This window comes from Ctenopharyngodon idella, chromosome 1, assembly GCF_019924925.1.
Source record: "Ctenopharyngodon idella isolate HZGC_01 chromosome 1, HZGC01, whole genome shotgun sequence".
Lineage (NCBI taxonomy): Eukaryota > Metazoa > Chordata > Actinopteri > Cypriniformes > Xenocyprididae > Ctenopharyngodon > Ctenopharyngodon idella.
The window spans coordinates 8275504-8300641 of NC_067220.1; the positions used below are offsets into that span (position 1 = coordinate 8275504).

General features: G+C 35.9%; 1 protein-coding gene across 2 annotated transcripts in view; it reads left to right on the forward strand.

Moving 5' to 3' along the window:
- The window catches only part of pard3ba (par-3 family cell polarity regulator beta a), a 166673-nt gene that overhangs the window by 60757 nt on the left and 80778 nt on the right, over positions 1–25138 (forward strand). For both annotated transcript variants that reach the window (XM_051897448.1, XM_051897457.1), the window contains exons 8-12: positions 815–1251; positions 4964–5103; positions 5423–5548; positions 12453–12638; positions 17268–17441. In XM_051897448.1, coding sequence (XP_051753408.1) covers positions 815–1251; positions 4964–5103; positions 5423–5548; positions 12453–12638; positions 17268–17441 — 1063 coding nt within the window. The remainder of the gene's footprint in view (positions 1–814; positions 1252–4963; positions 5104–5422; positions 5549–12452; positions 12639–17267; positions 17442–25138) is intronic.

Below are 25138 nucleotides of genomic sequence, written 5' to 3' on the forward strand. Positions count from 1 at the left end.
AGACATCGTTAAAATAGTCCATGTTACTACAGTGGTTCAGACTTCAGTTGAATATTTTTGAGGCAAGATGGAGCCCAATTTTAAGAATATTTCACAACAATGATTAACAAACCACATTGGAGAGGGTAGACATGTGTATACAATCACATGTATACCTATAAATCTACCGTGTTGTTGTCTCATTTCTTTTCTTGATTTAAAAATGTGAAGATCTGTTTTTTTTTTTAATTTTTTAATTTCTGTTAAATGTTTCTTGCATTTGCACCCCTGTTTGCTATTCTTGGGGTATATCTGTCAGGACGTGCTGTTTCTATTAAAAAATGAGTTTGAAAAAAGAAAAAGAAAAACTAACATGAAACAAATTCGTGAGAAGTTCGTGATCCTTTCTAAAAAAAAAAAAAAAAAATGTGATGTGATATCTTTACCATATCGCCAACCCATATTCCCCACCCTTCAATTATTTCACTTTCAATAACCTTTTTCACTTGGATGTAAGTCACAATATGGAATAAATAAGCTGTTGCTTAACTGTAATAAAATCTGCAATGCACCACCTTTTTTATCTTATTTTAACATAATCACACTAGTCTATAGTGACAGGGTAAATTCCAGGGAGTTATGTAAAAAGATGGAAATGCTGAGAAGTGATTCCCACTGGAAGTTCTTGAGCGAAACAGCTCTTGAATGGTGCTAATTAAGGAGGTTGTTGAGTCTAGAGCTCTTCTGAATCTTTGAAGCACCGAAGGAATGGCTTTATATTCTACAAATGTGCACTACAGAACAGTAAGACAAGGTTTCTCTCTTGATGTTCCAGGTCTCAGGAGGTGTTTCGCCAAGCCATGTCCTCCTCCACTGTACGTTTGGAGGTGCTTCCTGTTGCCAACAAGCTCCGCTACGAAAAGAGCCTTATCGGGCAGCTTTTCAACAACACCGAACCAACCACTGTGGTCCCTAAAGTCAAGAGTCCTTTCTTGGTCCATAAACTGCGTCCGAGTAATGCATCAACGCCATCTCCAGAGCCCCCTGCCTCACAAACCCCGCCCCTTAAGGAGGAGGAGCTTCGACCTGCAAGACACCCCCCCGCTGAATCAAATCATCGCAGACATACGCCTTCTCCTCCTGTCAGCGCATCACCCACCCTGAAAGATCGTAGTGAGAGCCCCGCCCCCAAAAAGACCCCGGCCCTCGCCATGGCGGTTGATATGATCAACAAAAGGCCTGGGAAGAAAATGAAGATCGATTTGAAGAAAGGTAAGCTGGAAGTGAAATCAAATTTTTTTTCACATTTTTCAAGTCTGATAAATTCCCAGGTGAAATAAAAAGGTAACAATCATTCTTCTATATCATTTTTTACTCAAAAATATGCTACATTGTGGAAGTAAAATGGCTTGTGAATGCCATTTCATGTTGATTTTAAGCTTGATTAGTCAAACTCCATCCAGTTGACCAGAAGGTGCCGTCATGTGCCCTGTGATTTAACCCATGTCAAAACTGCCGCATAGCAATGTCTGTACTTGTTCTTCTTCCTTTTATTCTCACCTCTCTCTTTATCGCTCCTCTCAACTGATTGACAGCTGCTATTGTTTAAAACTTTAATGTCAGGTGCTCTTCTGGGACTTGAGATTTCATCATTTGCCATCTTTAGTATGCTGAATTGGCCGCTATCCTCGATGACATCTCTCCCTCAAGTGTATGTGTGAGAGAGACAGAGCAATTCTCAGCTTCAATAATCTCACGTGCCCCATCAGACGAGAGACTCGAGGGAATCGCTATCGTAGCATGATTCTTTAAGCCTCATTTTTTTCTTTCTTCTCTTATTGCATTTCTTTGTGAGTCTCATGAAACCTGTCAGTAACATGTCCAGGTCATACTTCACCCCAAAATCAAAGGAAAGATAATAAATTACTTTTATTCATTATATAATTATATTTTATTCATACAAATTTAAGACTTACATTGCGACATTTAATGACAAATAAGCTTGTTTGCAAGGAAATATATCATCATTTTTTTTTTACCAACACAATATATCAACCAACACAATATCAGTACCAGTACAATAAAACAGTGTAAAAGATTATTAAATACATTGTGTTAAAGATGAAGATTGTATTTATATATTATAATACTATTTGGTAGTGTGCTGCTTTTTCTGATTTTACAACCAACCAACACCAACCAGCCAACCAACCAACCAACCAGCCAACCAGCCAACCAACCAACCAACCACAACCAACCAACACCAACCAGCCAGCCAGCCAACCAACCAACCAACCACAACCAACCAACACCAACCAGCCAGCTAACCAACCAACCAACCAACCAACCAACCAACCTACCAACCAACGAACACCAGCTAGCCAACCAACCTACCAACCAACGAACACCAGCCAGCCAACCAACCAACCAACACCAGCCAACCAGCCAACCAACCAACGAACACCAGCCAGCTAACCAACCAACCAACCACAACCAGCCAACACCAGCCAACCAGCCAACCAACCCCAGCTAGCCAGCCAACCAACCAACCAACCAACCAACCAGGCAGCCAACCAACCAACCAACCAACTACAACCAACCAACGCCAACCAACCAACCAACGAACACCAGCCAGCCAACCAACCAACCAACCAACCACAACCAACAAACACCAGCCAACCAACCAACCAACCAACCAACCAACCAACCAACACCAACCAACCAATCAATCAATCAACCAACCAACACCAACCAGCCAACACCAACCAATCAACCAACACCAACCAACCAACCAACCAATCAACCAACCAACCAACACCAACCAACCAACCAATCAACCAACCAACCAACACCAACCAACCAACCAACCAACACCAACCAACCAACACCAACCAACACCAACCAACCAACCAACCAACCAACACCAACCAACCAACCAACACCAACCAACCAACCAACACCAGCCAACCAGCCAACCAACCAACACCAGCCAACCACCAACCAACCAACCAACCAACCAACCAACACCACCAACCAATCAATCAATCAACCAACCAACACCAACCAGCCAACACCAACCAATCAACCAACACCAACCAACCAACCAACCAATCAACCAACCAACCAACACCAACCAACCAACCAATCAACCAATCAACCAACCAACCAACCAACACCAACCAACCAACCAACCAACACCAACCAACACCAACCAACCAACCAACCAACCAACCAACCAACCAACACCAACCAACCAACCAACCAACCAACCAACCATGTTTTTACTAGTATTTTTTAAAATGGTAAAAAATTAAATGTTTCTAATATTTATATTATGAATATAAAAATAATTAAAAATATAAAAATGTGAATGCAGTAAAAAATTATGAATGTAATAAATATTAGAATAAATGCATTAAATATGAAAGATAACTAAATATTAAGTTATGCAATGAATATATATATATATATATATATATGCAGTAAATAAAAAATAACTTAATATTAAGTTATGCAATGAATATATATATATGTATATATATATATATATATATATATATATATATATATATATATATATATATATAATATGTATGCAGTAAATCAGTAAATAAAAAATAACTTAATGTTAATACTTGTGCAATAAATATAAAAAATAAATATATGCAATATATACACCTAAACAACTACACAACATAAATACAACTAAATAGTAATACTTATACATGAAATATAAAAAAAAAAATTTCGCCTCTTGATTTTATTGTTTTTGAAATGTGACCCTGACACGGTTTGGTGAGAGTCACTCGTCCATCTTTTTTCTGCTTCCACTTCCTCTAATCATGTTTTTTTCAGACCACACCCTTTGTCATTGTTTCTATCTCTTTTCTTTCACTCCGTTTCTCTCTCTCTCCTCATCCTGTATCCTGCTCTCTACATCTCCCGTCTCCTGTAGATGTGTTCACGTGTGAAATTAAAGTGCAGAGCTGTCTAATCCCCGTAAGGAAACATTTATCAACGTGCAGGGGTGGAGACAGAGAGAAACCGACAGCTTAAACACAGGTTATCAGTCCAGAGTGCTTGAAAGCCTTCATCAGCGTACCGTTGACCTTTTGACCTGATCTTGAATCGGATGAGCTTGATACAATTTTTGCCGTTATCCACTACCTTGCTAGATTTCAGTGATAGTAGTGACACTCTGATGATGTTGGCTTTTATGAAGTGTATTAGTAACAGAAACTGACAATTAATGCTTATCAAACTTTGAATTCAAGAATTCTAATTTTTCTAACAAGCCATTAAATGGCCTCTATCGGGCGGAAACCTCCAAAAACGCTACTTTTCAGGAAATGGAAAAAACACTGTATTTTTTAAATAATTAAACACCATGTTGTCAAAGTTGATATTGTGGCTTTATATATGGTCAGACACTTGCATGTGACATTGTATTATAAACATTTTAATAAAATCAAGGTTCTCTTTCATATCTGTCAACGTACTTAGCCTTTCACATTAAAACTAATCAATCTATTTTGTCAGTTTTGTCTTTTGAAGTTTATGTTGTACATCAAACTGTAAATGACCAGAATGACACATCTTTCATTTAAGTTTGCAAAATGTTCTCATTGCATGGCGAAAATTCAGAGTGATGTTTCTTACTGTGAACAAAGCGTTAGGATGTTAGTAAGTCTTTAGGACTTTGTAGAAGGGATATAAGCGGAACAATAATGTACTTTTTCAGCATGGATTGAAAATTGGTAATACAATGAGTTTAGCTGTGTGTAGATGCGAACACATTTTCTTTATTACTGGAGCCTTTGAAGAATGTTATTTTATATCATACTGCAGAGTAAAATATGTTCAGAAGTTAGCATGGCTTTTGTTTTCCACACTGTTGAAAATGCAACCAGTAAAAAGACCATTTGTTTGGTTCACTGGGTCATTAAATACATGCTTAATGTTTCTGGCCTTCTTCTGTCTGCAGGCACGGAGGGCCTCGGTTTCACCGTGGTAACCAGAGACTCGTCCCTTCATGGTCCAGGACCCATTATGGTCAAGAGCATTCTGCCCCGCGGAGCTGCTGTTAAAGACGGGCGGCTCAAGTCTGGAGACCGTATCCTGGAGGTATTACATGCTTCCTGCGTCAATGCAATCATGAGAGCACAACCTGGCAAAATCAGAGCTTATTTATAGAACATTAAATTATGCTATTCCTTCTCCACCAGTCATGCATTTAAAAGGTATTGTTTTAAATGCAATTTAAATATATTGTTTCAGAATGCAGAATGCATATTTGATGTAATTAGGCCACTTGTCTGTCTTGTATTGCACCTGGCCAAGAGACAGAATTAATACTGACATGTTTTCCATCTCGTCAAAGTGTAAATGAAAATTATGCTCTCTGTTTGACGGTTACAGGAAATAGCTTTCTCTCCTTCTCTAGGTAAATGGAGTGGACATCACAGGACGCACACAAGAGGAACTGGTGGCTATGCTGCGGAGCACCAAACTGGGAGAGACTGTGTCTATGATAGTTGGAAGACAAGAGGAGTTTTTGCCCAGAGAACTGGTAAGATTATAGAGTGCAACAGTCGGATTCCGGAATTAAAAACTGTGATTTTTCTCTTTGCCTTTTGATCTTTGATTAACATTAATGACAGACATCACAGCAGCAGGTTTATTAGGCTGCTGTCACTTTAAGATCTGAAGCACATGATCTGACACATCAGATGTACTCACAGCTCTTTACGGTCATTTAAGGCTTTGCTTATGAAGATACTTCACAAAGCTGGGATTTTGGCATACTATTGTGTTTTTTGTCCTTTCAAGCACGCTGCCTGAAGCGGCTTTCTGTGCGCACAAGTCGTATGTTTCTGTCACACAAACTGGAGATTCACAGACAGCGTGCCAGTACAGATTTAAGTTATTTTTTTAATGGTTTAATAGCACTTGAATGAATGATAGCATGATCATAATGTTTGAAAGCTCTAATATAATATGCTTGATGCATAATATAATATGCTCTATATATATATACTTGATCATTTTTTTTATTTTTTTATCCAATGGATGATAACCCCAGCAGTCCCCTCTTTTATACTGAATTTGTCGAATCAGCTTGTGACAGGAAGTTGTGTACACGACACAGCAGTTTAACAGGAAGCCTTGTGCCAACACTGGTCCATCTTTTTTCCCAGATGTTACACGTGGGGCGTGTTGTTTCGCTGACCCCTTTCAAAGCATCTTTATTTTTCTTCTAAACATCAGACACCGTTACAATCCAAACAACGAGTAAAACCTCACTTGTGGCGCCACTAGATCCCTCATCGCAGGAAGAAAGTCCACATCCCTTCATTGTGTCTCTGTCTATCTTCAGTTCATTTACACTCTAGTGTCTGCTTATCAAAGGCCTGAGGTTTAAACGGGTCACCTGTGTTATATGTGGGCTGCCAAATAATTCATAATAGTTCTTAGTCAATCATTTTCTCATGAATTACTTCCTCAATTAGATGTCTGAGAATTGTTATTATTTTTATTGTTAAATTTGGGGTTTATTTATGGATTTAGCTTTGTACTTTGTTAAATCTCTGCTGTCCCAGATCTGTTGAAGAACAGCAGCTGTATGTCATTGACACTGGCTATTATTGGACCATTAATTCTTGTTAGGCACAAAAAAAAAAAAAACGTCATAAAGAGCTGCTCTGCAGTATCTATTCACGGAGAAAAACCTCCTCCGTTTTTCCACCCTATTCAAATTCAAAGTGGGTTAGCTGTGCCACTGCTTAGCCAGGGTAAATTATGGCAGAAATGCGACGGCAGGCAAAAGGAAAAATGACACACTCGGGAGAAATATTTTTTCAGAGAATGGAAGAGTATGAAAAGACATAATGACAGTGTTGAGTAGATTTCACCATCTGCCTTTTTAGAGGATATGAGTCTGAGTGTGTGTGTGCGTGTGTGTGTGTATTTATATTTCATTCCAACCAATGAATGCATCCAAACCTGAAACACCCACCTTCATACAGCATTCGTCAGTTTCTTTAACCATCCACTGTCAGCACAAAATATACCATCTTAATTCAGAAAGGCACATTTGGCTAATGATCATTCATTAGCAAAAATAAAGCATCTTTTATAACAGTCTGCTAGAATCCAGCAGATCTTTAGACAGGAAATGTGCAACACCATAAATGTCCATCCTGTTAGCAGCTAGAATGGTGTCTGTTTGGAGATGGAGCAGTCGGTGTGACTCGTATTTAGAGACCGTTGACAGAGTTAAAGCCTTGTTTTTCTGAATCAACCCTTTTGGGATCTAGTCATGTTGCTGATGTGTTGGTGACTGGATATCCTGGATGCAGGAGTGTGTCGCCAAAACGTCCGGCCCTGCTGGAAAATCCAGCTAAAATCATCTTACGGTAGTTTAGGATGGTTTTTAGCTGATCTAGATTTCTGATTGGCTAAGGTACTTGAAAGAATACCATAGTATATGCCCAAAAATATGGTAATTTTTAGTAATGTTTTGTTAGTGTATGTGTATTAGGGATGTGCCTGAAGCCTAAATCCGTATTCGGAAAGGCATGGAAAATGAGTAACGCATTCTACAGAGCCTTTAAAGGGACATGGTTAGGCTTGTTGTGGTAGTTGGTTACATTACAGTAGGCTACATCAGATTTCATTTGAAAATGAAGATAGTAATGAGAGATGACTGACAGGATGATTTTGGAGGATTTGATGCTCTACAGGTCCTGAGCATCAAATATCTATCTGATAAATATGTGGTCAGCACCACCTATACACAGAGTACGCGTGAGCACGCATTCAAAAGCATTTCAATAGATATTGATAGCGGGTCCCTGATACCCACACATTATATACACTATAATAACCCAACTATAATTGCGAGAGAATGCAAAAGCATTGAAATATATTTTTTCCTCCCATCACCATGTCCCTTTAGGGGTTTAGAAGAATATGTCATTTCCTTTCCGAACATAGTATTTGGCTTCAGGCACATCCCTAATGTGTATACGTGTGTATATGCATATGAATGCATTTGAATTTGAAAATTAAGGTTTTTGGGGATTTTTTTTTCCCATATAGTGGACTTCACTGGAGTTCAATGGGTTGAAGGTCCAAATTGCAGTTTCAATGCAGCTTCAAAGGGTCTTGCACTAGCTCTGCGATGCACCACACATTACGTAATCACGTTGGAAAGGTCACGCATGACGTAAGCGGAAGTAGCGCGGTAGGGCGAAAAACTCATTTTCTCCAACTTCACAATCATTTTTTTTTTTTTTTTTTTTTGTAAATGCCGTTCGACTTAGTCTTTGCACGTTCGCTTTGTAGACACTGGATCAGTACTTCCGCGTACATCATGCGTGACCTTTCCAAAGTGATTACGTAATGCGTGACACATCGCAGAGCAGTGCCAGACGAGCATTTGTGGTTAAAAAGTATGTAATTTTTATTTTTTATTTTTAGAAAATGACCGATCATTTTGTTAGATAAGACACTTGTTCCTCGGGTTAGGATCAAGTAGAGCCCTTTGAAGCTGCACTGAAACTACAATTTGGACCTTCAACCCGTTGAACCCCAGTGAAGTCCACTATATGGAAAAATCCTGGAATGTTTTCCTCCACAACCTTAATTTCTTTAACAACCGCATTCTATATTTTCAGGCCTGAAATTTGTGTCAGTTTGTCACGTGCATTGAGATTAAATGAATGCGGTAGGTGGAATTAAAGTCTTCAGCGGCTTAATAATTATACCTGATAGCCAGCAGCAATAAATCAGCCAAACATCAAATTAAATTGTAATGTTAAGTTTTTTGTGCCCACTAGACATGGGCATGTACTGCAAAAATGAATTTAATAGAATGATAAAATGACTATATTTAGTGATGTTTGTGTATTCCACTAGACAAAGTACACTTATATTCAAGATAAATGATCTAAAATCAAGTCTTTATGGAAGTTGTTTTATTTGGACCATGCTATATTGCATCTAATACCACCACTATATCATAATTTTCCTATTGGATATTTGTTGTAAAAGCTGAATATTTATTTTTGTAACCAATTTACAATCACTGTGTAGACTTTAGAGCCGTTCTCCACCCTTTGATTCAGACAGGTTTTCTGTGAGGATGGAGGGGTCAGACAGCACATTGCACACAGTTGTACTCAGAGGAAGAGAGGTCGGCCACAGGGCTGGTGGAGCATGTAGATGTCCTTGAGATGGTCGTAGTAATAACTGCTCTTCCCACACACAGGATGTGTTCTGCTTTGTCATGGCCTATTTAATTATATTTGTTATTTGGGTCACGGCCACTTCTTTCCAAAACCAATGGACGTTTTTTTTTTTTTATAATTTAAAAAGTGTAGATGCTTTCATGTAATAGCAGATGGCCTTCTGACATCAATTCTAATTTAGTTCAATATCTGGGTTAAGGTGCATTGACTTCTAGCCAGAAGCATCTAAACACATTTCCCGTGGATTATTTTTGTGTAAATGACACAAGGACTTCCTCATAAATCCTGTGTGTATCACACTGTATTTTCCCAATAATGGAAAATGCTGTAGCTCAGGATATCTCGGTTATGTTTCATTAATTATCAGTTTTGTCTCAGATGTTTCTCCTAAAATATTATGAATATTAATTGTTAATATTAACGTTTATTAATATTAATATGATGAGTTAATATTAATGACTATTAATACTAAAATCAAGTCCTATTAGAATATATTAATATTAATTACTAATGTTGATATTAATAATGTTTGTTTATTAATAATTAATTGTTTAATTTTGATGTTTATTATTATATCAGTTACTATTAGCCTAATATTAATTTGTTAATACTTATTAAATAATATTGATAATAATAATGTGTATTAATGTTGCCAATGAATATCAATATTAATTGTTTTTAAATACTAAAATTAATTCATAGTATTGTCATATGTAATATGAGTTAATATGATTGACTATTAATACTAAAATCAAATCCTATTAGAATAATATATAATTTCATATTAATACTAATTACTAATGTTGATATTAATTACATTTGTTCAATAATATTAATAATTGTTTAATTTTGATATGTATTATTACTATTATTAATTTATTATTATTATATCAGTTACTATTAGCCTAATATTAAATTAATATCAATATTAATTGTTTTTAATACTTTAATACTAAAGTATTAATATTAATAAAATGTATTAATATTAATATAAGTTAATATTTATATTAATGAATACAAATAGTACTTCATATTAGTATAATATATAATAACCTATTAATATTAGTTATTAGTGTTAATATTACTTATATTTCCCATACTTATAGTATAGGTTCATATTTAATACAAATATTATTATTTTAATTAAAATATAGTTGTCCAAATATGTTTTTTTGTATTTGCATTACCCATAGGCCTGTTTTATGTGTCGAGTCGATGCTGTGTTTACATCGCTCCACTTATTCCCAACATGGAGCCGCCTTTTCAGTGTCGCTTTTCCCAGCTTTTACTCACGTACTTCAGTTAAAATAGTTCATCACATGGTGTGTATGAGAGCATATGAGTGTGTATTTGCCCTCAGGAGGTCTTCATGTGAAGTCTGGGTCTCGTGTGTTGATAGGACCACCGAAGCGGCATCTCCCTCCTCGTGTGAGGAGACATCAGACAATCTGATATTCTCTCTGGGACCAAAGTTTGACCTCACTTACAAACAGGCCTTTTATTGTGTGCTAAAACTCTGATTTGTCGTCCGCCTTAGGCCATGTACGACACATTATCATCAGTAAAAGGACACGCTAAAAGGACTACTTGAAGCTTTGCCCCATTGGCCCTCCTATTTTTCATCGTTAGCTCTTACTTAATGCTTTTTGCCCAACTTTGTGCTTCTACAAAGTCATTTTTGTTTCTTTTTTCCCCTGGCCCATTTCCACAGCAGCTTAGCAACAGGCTAATGCTGTTATTTAATGTGGTTTCCAAAGGGATTTTGGCCGCTTTTAGCCATTACACTTTATTCTAGGCCTTTTTGCTAGGTTTTATTGATACGATAGTGGAGTGAAGAAGGAAATGATGTAGAGAACAGGTCAAAGGTCATGGCACTGACACCCTTGATCTCTTTGATATGATGTTTTGCAGACAAAAAAAGCAAAAAGAGAGGTGAAATGTGTGGGTGGTTGTGTGTAAGTGTGTTCAATAATGAGTTATTAGTCTTAAATGATGTCGTTCCCCAACCCCCGCCCTCATGAATGAATCGCTGACAAAAGCTTATTATGTTTCCTTTTGGTCTGGCACATTCTCATGCTTTCACCCTTTCACGTTCAAGTCAAACGACCCCCAGTGTGTTTCACCATTAGACATGCGTTCATTCTGTCCAAACCCTACTTTATATATTCATCCATCATTATTCCGTCCTCGTCCATTTGGTCATGTGTACATCTGCCTTTATTTTATCCATCACTAAAATAAAATATATATTTTTTAAAGAAATTAATACTTTTAAATGGGACCGATAATGCCCCTTTTACAAGATGTAATATAAGTCTCTGGTGTCTCCAGAATATGTCTGTGAAGTTTCAGCTCAAAATACCCCACAGATCATTTATTATAGCTTGTCAAATTTGCCCCTATTTGTGTGTCCCTTTAAATGCAAATGAGCTGCTGCTCCCAGCCCAAAAGTGATTTCTGTAAAAGAAAATATCGCCCTTTGCATTGGACTTTGAGCATCGTGACAGATGTTATTCATTCTCAAACAGCAAAATTGCACACTAACTAAAGCTAAAGTGCTAATCCTAATCAGGACCCCTTTAATCCATTAAATTGATCAGAAGTGACAGTAAAGACATGTATAATGTTACAAAAGATTTCGATTACAATTAAATGCTGTTCTTTTGAATTTTCTATTCATCAATTAAATGTATATTAAAAAAAATATGAAGCAGCACAACTGTTCTCAAAAATAATAATCATCGTTGCTTGCAGCAAATCAGCATATTAAGATGATTTCTGAAGGATCATGTGACACTGAAGACTGGAGTAATGATGCTGGAAATTCAGCTTTGATCACAGGAATAAATTACATTTTAAAATATATTCAAATAATAAACAGTTACTTTAAATGGCAATTTTACTGTATAGTATAGAGATTTCAATTAAAAACTTTTTAACTAATCATACCGGCCTTTTAAACACTAGTGTACCTTCATCTCACCACATCCATTATCTTATTGGAGTGTTCCTGGTTCAATACGAGTTAAACTCTATCGATGGCATCTGTGACACATGTCGATTACCACTGACAGTCATTTTGTAGTTTGTAAACGCAAGCAAAAATTGCATGTCCAGTAATCCACTTACAGTTTTAGTCAATGCGGCAAGATGTTGCACTGGAGTAAATGCTCAAATTTATCAGTTAGCTGAGATGCTGACGTAAGTTTGTGTTATTTGCAGAAAGGAGAGCCGTCAGGTCCGCTGCTGGCTGAGGACGGGCGAGAGCAGCTGATGTTTGAAGTTCCTTTGAACGACTCCGGCTCAGCTGGTCTGGGGGTCAGTCTGAAGGGTAACAAGTCCCGAGAGACCGGAGAAGACCTGGGCATCTTCATCAAGTCCATCATCCACGGCGGCGCTGCACACAAGGTAAAGGCTGTCAATGTCAGCGCTAATGCCCATTCATCTGAGAGCTTCCATGATGAAAGTCACTCAAAACCTGCGCATGTCACAACAGAACTACATACAGTGCTGATTTACAGTTCTCATAAAAACCTTTTAAAATGAAAAAGTTATTAAATACATACATATACTACTATAAATATATAAATATGTGCTGTCAATTGATTCAAAACAATTAAGTAATTAATCACATATTTTTCTGTAATTAATCGCAATTAATCACACTTAACATTAAAGTTTTTAATATATTTTATATTGTAATAATTTCACATTTAATCTCCAAATAATGTAGAAACATAAAGACATAAAGACAGTATATTTTAAATATGTGATCTAACAGATAGGAAATATACAGAAATGTAATAAAATAATCAATATCAGCCAAATTATAAATTAAATATAGATTAATCCTTATTAAAGCTACAAAAGTCAAGAGCAGTGAGTGATTTTCTCTTTGTCTTGTGTCAGTACAGATTTAATGGATGATGGAAAAAATTGATTCTGCGGTAATTGTGTTCAATATTTTTAATGCGTTAAACTGAAAAAAATTAATCGCATGCGTTAACGCCCTAATAAATATACATTTGCTTATAATACGTAATTTATTCAACTTATATTAGTTGAATATATTAGTACGGTATATGTACAAATTAACATTGATTAATAAATGCATTAAAAATCTGTTATTTATACACTACAGTATTTATTAATATTTTAGCTTTTATATTTTCAGTTTTTATTTTAATTTTAGTGTACGCTTTTGTAATTTTATGTGCTTTTACTATTTTTATTTATTTATTTTGTTTTTAAATATTTCTATTAAGCTTTTAGTAGTAGTTTTTTAGTATTTCAACTTAAAGGCATTATATGTAAATTTTCGCCACTAGAGGTCGCTTATTCAAAACGAATGCGTAGCTTGATGACGTCTTGATTTCGCTGAATCATGGGAGTTGCTGTCTTCGTGTCTTCAGCCGGTGGAAAAGAATCCAACGGGACTCGGGCAGAAATCATGTTCATGGATGAGATTATTAACATGGCTGTAGTATGAAGCAGAGCAGGACCGAGTGATGTTGAGCGGAACGAGGCAGCTGGAGCGATTGTTAATGAGAGATGAGCACGACACACGTCTCGAGAGCAGCAGGACTTTTATTATGCTGCAGTCGCCGCTTCCGCTTCTTCCGATCAAGTGTATGTGGGGTAAAGCAGCGCTGTTTTATCATATTAGATACATTTGTCTGTTGAAAGGTGTTATAATGCTACTCTGTGCGTTCACTCGGCAGCTGCTATGATACACTTGTAGCACACTGCAGTAAGCTAGACTGATATTAGGCATGGTAAAACATGGTACTCGCAGGTAAATTCAGAAAACGGGATTGAAACAATAAGACTCACTGTGTTGAGCTAAAAAACATGATTCGTTTTCTGTCGATGAATGTATCCAAACCTGTCTAATAAAACACAGAATATATTAAAGTGTCTCTTGGTGTTCCATGGTTTCTACAAAATAAAACCGGAAATCGAGGGTAACGCGAGTATGATGTCATTGATAGCCGACGCACGGACACAGTCCATGTCCTGGTTAAAATTGCTTATTTCTCTCTGGATTTAAACATTCTTGGAAACATTTGGGATAATGCAAGTACACAAGTTAACAAACTATATAACACTGCTCTAGTGGTTTTTGGATATTTTAATCCAAAAATCTTACATATTGTGCCTTTAATCTTGTTTCAGTTAATGGCCAAAGCAACGTTTCAGTTTTCTTTTTTTAAATTTAATATTTATTTAATTATTTTACCTTTATTTCAATTTAAAAATAGAGATTTAATAAATTTAATGTACATTATTTCATGTTAGCTATTGCATTAACTAATTTAAGCCTATTTAAATTCAAAGTAAACACTTGGTTTACATAATATTGAGAAATTCACAAAAAATTATTTGACACCCTAAAATGTACGTTCATAATGCACAGTTGTCAGTCAAAATATTACCTAGTTAATTGGTCCATATATCATCTGATTAGTTTGTCTGTAACTAGTACTATGTTTGGGAAGCAATAATACAAATTTTGCTTATTTTGTAGACTATACTGTAGTATGCTAACTGTGATTCACCCAAAGTGGCCTCAAACTAAAAAACAAAAACAAAAGTAGATGAATGATCAGATGAATAGTGGCCATTGTAGCCTGGTAGGGTTTGTCATCGTGGTTCGGGTTATGCTGTATCTGTTGTTATTTGTGAACTTTACCAAGTGCTGTCACAGAGATATGAATACTCCTCTCCTGTCCTCAATCAGTCAGTCAGGCAGCAGGTGTCGTGTGTCTGTGAAGATAAGGGCACATCTACTGTCGCCTATCAGCAGTGTAATCAAGAGTGGGCTCACAGGTGGAGCTGCGTCTCTGGCCCCTATCAGCACTCCATTGGAGAGTGGGCTCAGAGAGCGAGCTGCATCACAGGCCTCCATCAGAGAGACGCTCAAAGAAATAGACATTTTCAAAGGCTGAGCTCTTCATTTGACTTCTGCCGTTCACCCTTATCACTCACTTTCTATTGCTCCTCTAGCGTTTACACTCCAAGATTGAGATAATCTTAGAGTGGACATGATTTTAGAAGCTCCATAATTTCTAGAATAAATTATCGGAATACAATTATTCTGCCTAGTAATAAAGAAAAACATGTCGTAGGGTATCTTTGGAGCTCGTCCTTCACTAGGGCTTTAAAAAGCCGTCTTGGGTTGTTGAGCTTCCAGACTGTCTGCTTGTGTATGCATGAGTATATTTTCTCAATAGATGGGCACAAGTGTTTGTGTCTGTTCTGCCTGAGACCCCTCCCCGGTCAGTATCAGTGGTCTGCGGTCAGTGACCCTGCCCAAGGGTCAGGATCATCCTCCGTGACACAGACTCTCAGGAGTCTTTAGCGGCTCCAGTGGCTTTTAGCTGCTAATCTCTTTTGTTCCTCCTCAGCTGAGTTTTATTTAGGAAACCACAGCTGTGAACCTTAATCCAATTCACTCCGGCCCGGTCCTTTCACACTAATGATATGCATCCGTAATTGTATCTGAATTCATGGTGGGATGCATTAAACATTTAACAGTGGGGCTACGCTGCATAAATGTTTTTAAATCACACTATAGGGCTTTAGAGTTGGGAGTAGCTAGATAAAAGTAGCGGTGCTACTAACTTAACTACATGTTTCAGTAATGTGACAGCCATTTCCTAACTTTTCTAACATGTTTTTAGTGAGTAATAGTGGTTCATTGAAAAGTACCGATTCAAAAGAACAATTCATTCACAAATCAGGCTAAAAGTATGTTTACGTTTAATGCTGTCATCTTAATTGAAATCTTATCTTTTATTTGAATGAAATTTCTTTTTTTTTTTTTTTTGTATTAATTTTAAATACTGCTCTTCATATATTGGTAAATTATATATTTCATAATATTATAGTACAAATTTAAAAACTTTCAAATTAGTACCAGATCTAGTACTATAATATGAATTTTATTTTTTATTTTTTTTATATTTAATTTTCTTTTTATATTTAATTTTAAATACTGCACTGAATTTATTAGTAAATTATATATCTCACAGTGAAAATGTAAGCACTGCCATGATGATTTATAATTGTAATATAAATATTTTTTTAATAATTTAAATTTTTTTTATTTGTAATATTATGTATATAATTTATTTTTATTTTGTTTTTGTTTTATTTTATTTTATTTTTCTTGAAATACACCATTGAATTTATAGGAAAATATTTATCTTATAGTAAAAATGTAATCTTTATACATGTATAATAGTACTATGATATGTAGTTTTTTTTTAATTTAATTTTAAATATTGCACTGAATCTGTAGGTAAATTAATGTATATATTTACCCATAGTACTATTAATCTGTCTATAACTAGTATAATTTGGGACTCAATAATACAAATAATTAAAAATATTACAAATTTAAAACCTTTCTTGAAGTTAGCTCCTTTTATGTTATGCTTAGTGTAGTAGCTATTAGCTGACAACGTTTTAGAAAAGCTTTTTTTTTAAAGGGGTATTTTACCCAAAAATTAAATTTCTGTCACTAATTACTCATGTTTATGTCTGAACGCCGGCTCACTATTGGCCGGCTCTGGTCATGTGAGCAGCACGACGCATGAGTTTGGACGTAAAGATGGAGGCTCTGCAATGAAAATAGCTTATGAGAATGACGGGAGAGACAAATTTGTTGAATAAAATTGTAATTTTTGTTTTGTTTTTGCGCACAAAAAGTATTCTCGTCGCTTCATAACATTAAGGTTGAACCACTGCAGTCACGTTGACTGTTTTAACAAGGTTTTTGAATGTTTTACCAATGTTGAATGACAGTAATTTCATTGCTTTCAATGGAGGATAAAAAAACCTCTCGGATTTCATCAAAATATCTTGAAGTCTTACAGGTGTGGAACAAAATGAGAGTGAGTCATTAATGACAGAAATTTCATTTTTGAGTGAACTAATCCTTTAAGGTTATAGGACTATAGGACTTAGGACTATAATTTCTGAGTAGCTTGTACATGTTGAGTGACACTGGCGTTTGTCTTCTCGTGTTTGCAGGACGGTCGCTTACGGATCAATGATCAGCTGGTAGCCGTCAACAGTGAATCCCTGCTCGGACGCTCCAACCACGATGCCATGGAAACCCTGCGGTACTCCATGTCGACTGAAGGGAACCTCAGAGGAACCATCCAGCTGGTGGTTCTGCGTACTGTGGAGCGCTCACCTGCACAGGTATGCCCAGTCCCTGTACCGTACCATGTGTACCGCTATAGACCGCTCACCCACAGGGCCTCTGAACCCGGGTCACTGGCTGCAGCCCATCTGTATCACTGCTATCGGCATCACAGGCTATCAGGTGACCTCTGAGTGTTAGTTATTGTGTGCAGGGAAACACACACATCTGCTGTGGATAAAAAGGGGAAAATGGTTTTGACTCCCTCTTTATTCTAAGTTTTAAATAAGTTTTAAACTGTAAGTACTGTTGTTATCCTACAAGGAGAGCAGAAAACAGGCTTCTGGTTAAAAAATGTGTGCCAATATTTTTTTTTTTTTTTTTAAATACTTAAAGATAGTTTTTTTGTCCCAGTTAAAAAAGCTAAACAAAATGTAGTTATAAATTGGGGTCGGCTACATGAGTTGCCTTGTGAGGCACTGCAGTATCATCATGAACATTTGGGGAGGAAGTCCGTGAAATTAAATCAGTGTAGATTAATTTTCTTTTGACACATTAGAGATTGTTCTTTTCCTTGTTTTTTCCCTGACTTCATGAGAAAGCACTTCTTCTCTCCTGCTTCCTGCTTTTGTACTAACTTTGTGCACATACGATTGTACATTATATTCTTAAACTCTTTTCACTCATTTATTAATAGAACATCTGTCAATGTCTGCTTTTCTTTTGCTTCATTTCTGTATCACTGAAGTTTTCTTATTAAATAAAATAATCTCAAATCTTTGCATGCACTCTGTTTCCTTTTAACCCTCTGGGCTTTTCTTCATGGATCTTTTCTGTTTGGTTTGTCATACTTTTCTTTCTTTCAGTTTTTCAGAGATATATCCAGTTCTTAAACTTGTGTTTGCAGTGTGTAGACTATGTTTAAAAGTTTGGGGTCCTTAAGATTTTTTTGTTTGTTTGTTTGTTTGTTTAAAGAAATGTATACTTTTATTCAGAAAGCATGGTTTAAATTGATCAAAAGTGACAGTTAAGACATTTGTCAAATAACTTTCTATTCATCAAAGACTCCTTAAAAAAATGTATCACTGTTTCCACAAAAATATGAAGCAGCACAACTATTTTCAACATTGATAATAATAAGAAATGTTTCTTGAGCAGCAAATCAGCATATTAGAATGATTTCTGAAGGATCATGTGACACTGAAGACTGGAGTAATGATGCTGAAAATTCAGCTTTGATCACAGGAATAAATTACATCTTAAAATATACTAAAGGAGAAACTAGTTATATATTAAATACATACATACATATATATATATATATATATATATATAAAAATACACACATATATATATATATATATATATATATAGTTATTTATTAAATTAATATTTCATGTTTACCTTATTTATAACCAAATAAATGCAGTCTTGTTGAGCACAAGACTTCTCTGAGAAACATAAAAAAAATAAAAAAAAACTTATTGACCCCAAACTTTTGAACAGTTGTGTATATGCTATATCTGATCAAAATATTTTGAACTTCACAAAAAAATGAAATATTAAAGTGGAAATTATATGACTCAAATGGTGATCATTATATTTAAGAATCAGAAAGCAAAGAATTTGAAAAGAAATCGGCTAAAAATTCACATTTATATCCCAAAATCTGAGAAACATAGCATTGCATCATATGGATGCATTTCAGTTGAGTCTACATTTGGTTACACTTTATTTTAAGGTGACGTACTGAGTAATATTAGTTAACTATTAATGTACTTACTATAGAGTTACGATTAGGGTTTGGTTTAGGGTTAGTTACTTGTAAATAAGCATCATTTACTGTTACTACTATAGTAAGTACATGTAGTAACGTGTAACTGCGTCACCTTAAAATAAAGTGTTACCCTACGTTCTCTTATAGCTATTTAATGCACTAAAATATGCAATGCAAACCTATGCATTTCCACTGAATACCTGTTAGAAACCTTCAGTGTCTACAGGTCTTCAGTGTACATAGGTTTTGTTTGTGCTTGTATTAATGGGACACTTGCACAGACGTTTTGCCCTCTTTCAATATTGTCTCTGTGTTTCAGGGGGTCCGCCATGTTCACTGGGGTCCCCCTTTTGTTAATGTGGTGGTAAGTTTAAAGAGGAGTCACTCTGAGTATTAAACAACCTGCATGACGATTTCCCTAATAGAGGCGGTTTCACATGATGAAAACAGACGAGCCAAGAAAAAAAATATGATAATGGAGAAGTTTCCAAACTCCAGATGTATCTATGGAAAAATGTTGATCACTTCAGGAAATAGGTGTCTTTGTTATCTAAGCATATTTTTCAGAAATAGACTTATTCAGTATTCGTTTTTTTCCTTTCGTTGATGGGAAGTAGTGTTAATGCTTATTTGTTGGGAATGTGGATCAATTTCCATGAGTCAGCAGCTCACTAAAACGGTCAAGAGATGATAACAGAATCTCTTTTTTTCTGCTGGAAGTTTTCCTTTCGATCTTCTGATGTCACATTGTAAAGTTTCTGAATGCTTAGAAATATTCAAATGTGACTTAATTAGAATTTAGAGTCTTTGTATCCAAGGTTAAACTGGGATGGTTCATCAATTCCGACAGCTCCTCATCACCATCCGATGAAAATGAAGACAAATAGTTATTGACTCCACCTTCAGCGGTCTGACTTTGGGTGGGTGAACACTGGAGTATTATTGGGGAACATTAGCTTATCCTCAACCCAATCTAGTGGTAGAACGATGGTGATCGGTGCGGGCGGTAATGACGCTCAATAGAAGGTGATGTGTCGCTGAGATGCATTCTCCATTAATCACATGCAGACGGAGCGATCAATATGCCATTAATCACCCAGACAGAGTTGAGTGATAAGAGAACGAGTGGGAGGTTAGAGAATCAAAAGTGTTTGTGGACTAAACTTAATGGGATTGTTCCTCAATCAAGAAATAAATAAAAAAAAAAGGTATAAAACCAATTAACTTGGTATTATCATGGATTTTTGGACATTGATAATACTACACTTTAAAAATGCTGGGTTAAAAACAACCCAAGTTGGTCTGAAAATGGACAAACCCAGCAATTGGGTTGTTTTGACCCTGCGGTTGGGTTAAATGTTTCCCCAACCTGCTGGGTAGTTTTATTTAACCCAACTATTTTTTAAAAATTACTGTATTGCTTGCTTAAAATTAACTCAAAGTATGTTCACAATTATTTCATGTGAAACCACCATCTTTGTTCCTCCTTCCTCCATGTTCTTCTCCTTCCTGTTTCTCGCGCCCAGTCTGATATCTAATCCCGTTACCTCGCTGGATCTCCGCTTGCTCAGCAAGTTAATCAGATTACACCATGGGTTCCCTGAATGAAAGGCAAAATTTGGGTTTTAATGAAAGGCTGCCCAGGGCTACCCTGAGGCTTCCTAACCTCAGTTCACCCTCACTGCTGCCTGTGTGTGGAGGGGAGGAGACGTCCATGGGTTTAGGGTCTTGTTTTGTTGTCTCTTTGTCTACGACGGTGGACCCAAGCTCCCTTGTGATTGTTGTCTGATTAAGATGTGCAGCGCACAGTCTTTGAAGATGTCAGAGAGGTTCTTGGTGTGTGTGTAGGGTGGGAGTTGTACTCCTAAAATCAAGATGATACTTCACTGAATGGGAATATGATCATGTTATAGACATGTTGACTGATGCAAAGAGAAATTATACTTTGACATTTTCTTCAGATGCTAGTGTGCTGTGAGTGCTTGTCAGGGCACTGCTATGCAGTTGCTAGGTGCTCTGGGAGGTTGCAAAGAAAGATATTTGGAAGAATGTTCTTGACCAAGCAGATCTCGCCCCCCAGTGACTACCATAGTAGGAAAAAAAATACTATGGTAGTCAATGGGGGGGGGCGAGATCTGCTTGGTTCAAACATTCTTCCAAATATCTTTATTTGTGTATAGCAGAACAAAGAAATTTATACAGGTTTGGAACAACTTGAGGGTGAGTAAATGATGGCAGAATTTTCATTTTTGGGTGAACTATCCCTTTAAATCCCAAGAATCGGTTAGTCTATTCTGTTTTCAGTTGATGAATGAACAGAACTTTAGTGCGCCTCCCATTTCATAAATCGCAATAATCTTTGCGCCTGGTTATTTTTGATAGGAAACAAAGTCTCAGATTTCAAATTATGTCCATTTTATTACGAAATTCAAAAAATAAATATCGTTTTGGCGCTCTTTAATGTGGCGTGACAGATCGCTGTAGTTCAAGAGAAGCAGCAGCGTGAAGTGCACGTGAACTGATCATCTCTTCCGCTTTAATAACAGTTACAGCGTGAAATAAACATGAATGAACTTCTATTCAAGGTATGTTAAAAGATACAGTACAACTTACCGAAATCCGTATGCTGTCTCATGTATTCGCTCAATCAGTGTTTCAACCACGGAAAGACGTCAATATAACAGTATGTCAGGTAATGTCACATTTACCTCAGAAAAAAAACATATTCAGTGACCATAAACTCATTAGTAAGCTAGAAAAATGAACTCTAAAGAGGAGCATTTTGCTAAATATATGCACCATATTACATATTCATTATGTGTTCTTCAATATTTAAAGCATGTTTGAATGAATCCGTTAAGTTTTTATGACAGCAACCATTTTAAATGTTTATATTTAAAAAAAAACGAATTGGAGTAGAAATATGATTATGTAATTGTAAAGTTAGTATTATATCAGTTCATTTTAACCTTTAGTATTATTAGGAATGTAGTACCAACTGACTCCCATGTATAGTTTACAGCATTGAGAGATTATTTTCCTTGAAAATTTGCCATGTACTGTACCTGATATATATATATATATAATACACACACACAATATATCTACAAGATAATCGATATTGAATCGAATTGAATTGACTTGGAATCTAATCGAATCGCAAGCTTGTGAATCAAAATCGAAATAGAATCGAATCGTGAAATTTGTGTCAATACCCAGCCTTAGTCATTAATGTCTGTTTCACGAATAATGTTGTATGCGTTTTGCACCAAAGATTAGTACTAGTGCTCAGAGGTTTGTTCAAATCGGTGTGAGCAATAGTAACAGTGATCCTTGCTTTAACAAGCCCCACTAATAAGGACGATGCAGCAGTTGAAGTCGGTGGGAGGTGAACATGTAAATCAATAATATGGACTGTTTAAATTGACTTTTCATTTTTAGTTTCCCTTCGTCTGGATTCTAGCAGTTGCTGTCCCATCATTCTTCAAGTACCTTTTGATATTTTCCTGCCAGCTCTCTATTTTTGTGTGTTAGACACATGCATAACCGCTGTCAATGCACAGATCACAGTGAAAGACAGCAAAAAATGTTGCTTAGTCTCAGCGAAGGGGGTTTTAGAGTCATTTTTCACAACAAACATAATCTCTGAGGAGAAAGAGAGCCTGAGAATCAGTCCTTCGGTTCATTGATGATTCCTGTGCGTCTGGAGAGACAGCGAGCAGGAGGCAGATGACAAGAATGACGTTTCCACATGTAAAGAACCATCATCCCCGCTAATGACTGTCCTCCAACTGAGGCTTAACGTCGGAACAAAAGAACGAGGCTTTCATCTGTTTTCCCCACCATGCGGAATAGTACGGTGTGAATGCATTTAAGCACACTTTGATATGGTGATATCCTAATACCTTTCATGTCCGTCCAGTCAGTCTGGGCTGTGAGTAGTGTGTTTGCGTTTGTAGCATGTGGTTTGTATGACAGTATAAAGTCTTCAATGCTCCTCCTCTGGGTTAGCCACACATACATTGACGGCTGTAGCTCCTTTGTCTTCTGAGAAGAATCCATCAGGATGCATCATTCGGTGGCCTCATGTCTTCATATTGACACATGTTTCCGTGTCTTTCTTGACTAGTACTGTCTGGCAGGATTGCCTTTGGCTTATGAGTATTTCTATGTCATAGGGTTGCTTTTATCCTTTTGTCATTTACAGTTCATTTTCAACAGAATTTTTCCCAATAGGTTTTTTTCTTTCTTTCTAGATCAGGGTAGAATTTTTTCACAATTTTTTTTTTTTTTTTTTGAGATGTTAATCCCTCTAAGTTTCTGCAGTTTTCCTTTTAAAACATTCACAATTGTAAACTACTGTTAAAGTTTTGGGTTGGTAAGATTTTTTTTACAGATTTTTTGACGTAAGTCTTTTATGCTTATCAAAGCTGCATTTATTTGAGCAAAACTATAGTAAAATATTAATATTTTTAAATATTATTACAATTTAAAATAATTTAGCTATTTTTACATATCTTAAAATTAGGGATGCACAATATATCGGCAATCATATCAGTATCGGCTGATATGTTTATTTTTAATGTTATCGTTATCGGCCCAATAAGAAAATTTGGCCGATATATTAAAGCAGATAAGCAGATAAATAATGGATAATTCCCTTCAGCTGAGACACTTCAGATGCGCACTGTCCGCCATTATGGTTTTGAATTGCTTGAAATATGATTGAAATCACTTAAAAAAAAAATACAGTGCAACGTACAGCGCAAGTCTGTCATATAGACTACATAAAATTATAATGAGAACATTATAATTGTGTGCTTGGGGACATGGCTTTTAATGGTGAGACTTTTGTTTTTGTAATCAGGCTCTCAAAAATTATATAAAAATTTTGATTTTGATTTATTGGCCAATATATCAGTTATTGGCTTTTAAATATATAGAATTATCGGTTATCGGTATCAGCCAAAATGTTCATATCAGTGCATGCCTATTTAAAATTTGTTCCTGTGATGAAAGCTGAATTTTCAACATCATTACTCCAGTCTTCAGTGTCACATGATCCTTCAGAAATCATTCTAATATGATGATTTGCTGCTCAAGAAATCAATGTTGAAAACAGTTGTGGTGATTAATTTTTTTATGGAAAGCATTATGCATTTTCTTTTTCAGGATTCTTTGATGAATAGAAAGTTCGAAAGAACATCATTTATTTGAAATACAAATCTTTTGTAACATTTTTAATGTCTTTACTGTCACTATTGATCAATTTAATGCATCCTTGCTGAAAAAGAGTATTCATTTACTTAAAAACTTAAACTAAATAACTAAAAAAACTTATAACTAAAAAAAAACTTTTGAACAGTAGTGTCGGTTGCTTACGTTCAGATACCGAGTATCAAGATGCGCTACATTTATAAAAATAGAAGTTCTAACGGAATGCCATAGAAGAACCATTTTTGAACAGTTCTTAAAAGAACCCTTTTTTTTTTCTTAGTGTGAAGAATAATCTAACATTTTAGAACCTTCTGTGCAATGCAAAGGTTCCATGGATGGTCAAGGTTCTTCATGGAACCATCAATGCCAATAAAGAACCTTCATTTATAAGAGTGTAATTTGACGAAAATTAGAAGAGACACACACAAAAAAAACAACAAAATGTTTGCTATGAGTCTTTATGCTCCATATTTGAATATGCTTGAATGTAAATTTTAGTGTGTTTCATGCATGCATGTGAGGGTAAGTTGGAGTGAACTCCAATTCCTTACCCTTGTTTTGTTGTACTGCATGGCAAGTCTTCCTCTTGTTGACATCCTGACAGCATGAACCCAACATGGAACAAATATGGAAGTTGGTCACCATGCTTTTAAAATATCTGTGTTTGTTGTCAAAACTTTCTCCCTATCAGCATCTTTCAGATCATTGTTTTGTCTATTAAGTCTATTAATTGTCTAAAATTAATTCTCTACAAATTTTCAC